Raw genomic sequence first — 1,479 nt, 5'->3', positions numbered from 1 at the left:
GTGGCTCTTCTATGGTTGCCGTCATCAGAGTAAGGATTACATCTTCGGTAACGAGCTCGATGGTTTCGTTAAGGAGGGTGCCATCACTGAGCTTCATCCCGCATTCTCTCGTGACCAGAAGGAGAAGGTCTATGTACAGAACAAGATCGATGATAACAGCTCTCGTGTCTATGAGGATCTCATTAAGAAGGGTGGTTACTTCTATCTTTGCGGACAGGCTGGTCAGGTTGAGAACGACATCAGGAGTGCCGTCTATCGCGCCATTGCAAAGGGTGAGAACGTCTCGATTGAGAAGGCTAAGGAGATATTCGAAGACCTTGCCGAGAATGACCGTTATTGCCCTGAAGTGTATTAAGCTAGTCAGCATCACTTCTGTCATGTGGTGTAACTCCCCTTCCGCCCTTTTTCAGAGCCGGTTGGCATTTACCTAATACTACAATTTATCTATGTTGCTTATATCTCCTCGTTATCGAGTATGAGAATATTTTCCTGTTAACGAGTCGAAAAGGTTTTGTGTTCTCAAGTTGGGTGGGAGTTCCTCGAAGAATATCTTGCCTGGAACCAGAATGTGTACCTCTGACCAGGTGGTATATGATAACGAATCGGAGGGATACCTCACTGTAGGGAACATAGAGATCACATGTGTGAGGGTCGAATATTCAGGAATAGCTGAGCACGTATACTATGCACTGATAAGTGCCATCTTCTTGAGTGAATAATACGTGTCACGCTTCAGGATTTGTGATGTAAACGAGTTGATTGCTTTTACTCGTATTTTCGTCGTAGAACTTCAGTCTGTTGCATTCTAAACAAGGCGTGGAGCTACTGGAGCATATATGACTTTTGCAGAAATAGTCATGTCCACTCATGCTACACCAGTCGTAATGGTGTCCACTATAATCGAGAATTGTCAACTTGGAACCCAATTGGCACTCCTCAATCCGCCATTCTCAATTAACTGCTCAAATCCAGCTCCTTGAGGTTGACAGAATGTTGCGGTTGATAATACCTTCCGGTAAGCGTTTCAGGGATGTGAAACTCGAAGGAGATGGATATCTTGAGCTTGTGACGAAGCTGTGGAGCTCAGCGTAGGATTTTTCGTTTGGAATTTCTTCTGGCTAGGCTCATGATTGTCGCAGTTGTCTCATATACAGTCGAAGTCAACCTAAAGAGTTATGAAGTAAAGTGAGCTTGTGTTATTTCAGCTTACCGATTTTTCTATTTTTTGAGTTTTTGTTGTATGCTCTCGACATTGAATCATACTTCTCCGTGTTTGAGTGTCGTCACCAAGGGTGCTCTTGGGGCGTCGCGAAACGCTCTTGCTGCCTCCTTACCCCGACATTTCGCCGGTAAGGCTTCTCCTAGTGGTGGTGAATGGCAGACTATGGATGGTTGCACTGCTGTGTGCCATGTGTCTTATGCTATGATGGATACCGCCTACATTTACCCTATCACTCCCTCGTCCCCTGCTGCTGAGCT

At 45.3% G+C, this 1,479-nt stretch overlaps 1 protein-coding gene across 1 annotated transcript; it reads left to right on the top strand.

Annotated features, from left to right (window-relative positions):
- Positions 1 to 28: 28 nt before the first annotated feature.
- Pmar_PMAR020987 (hypothetical protein) lies at positions 29 to 355 on the top strand (the record flags this gene model as incomplete). Its single annotated transcript, XM_002769398.1, has 1 exon — positions 29 to 355. A coding segment is annotated over one exon (327 nt), but the record flags the coding sequence as incomplete, so codon positions are not given.
- Positions 356 to 1,479: the final 1,124 nt, after the last annotated feature.

This window comes from Perkinsus marinus (assembly GCF_000006405.1).
Source record: "Perkinsus marinus ATCC 50983 genomic scaffold scf_1104296965894, whole genome shotgun sequence".
Classification (NCBI taxonomy): Eukaryota; Perkinsozoa; order Perkinsida; family Perkinsidae; genus Perkinsus; species Perkinsus marinus.
The sequence above is the reverse complement of the archived record's forward strand: the minus strand, read 5'-3'. Positions and strand labels throughout refer to the sequence as shown.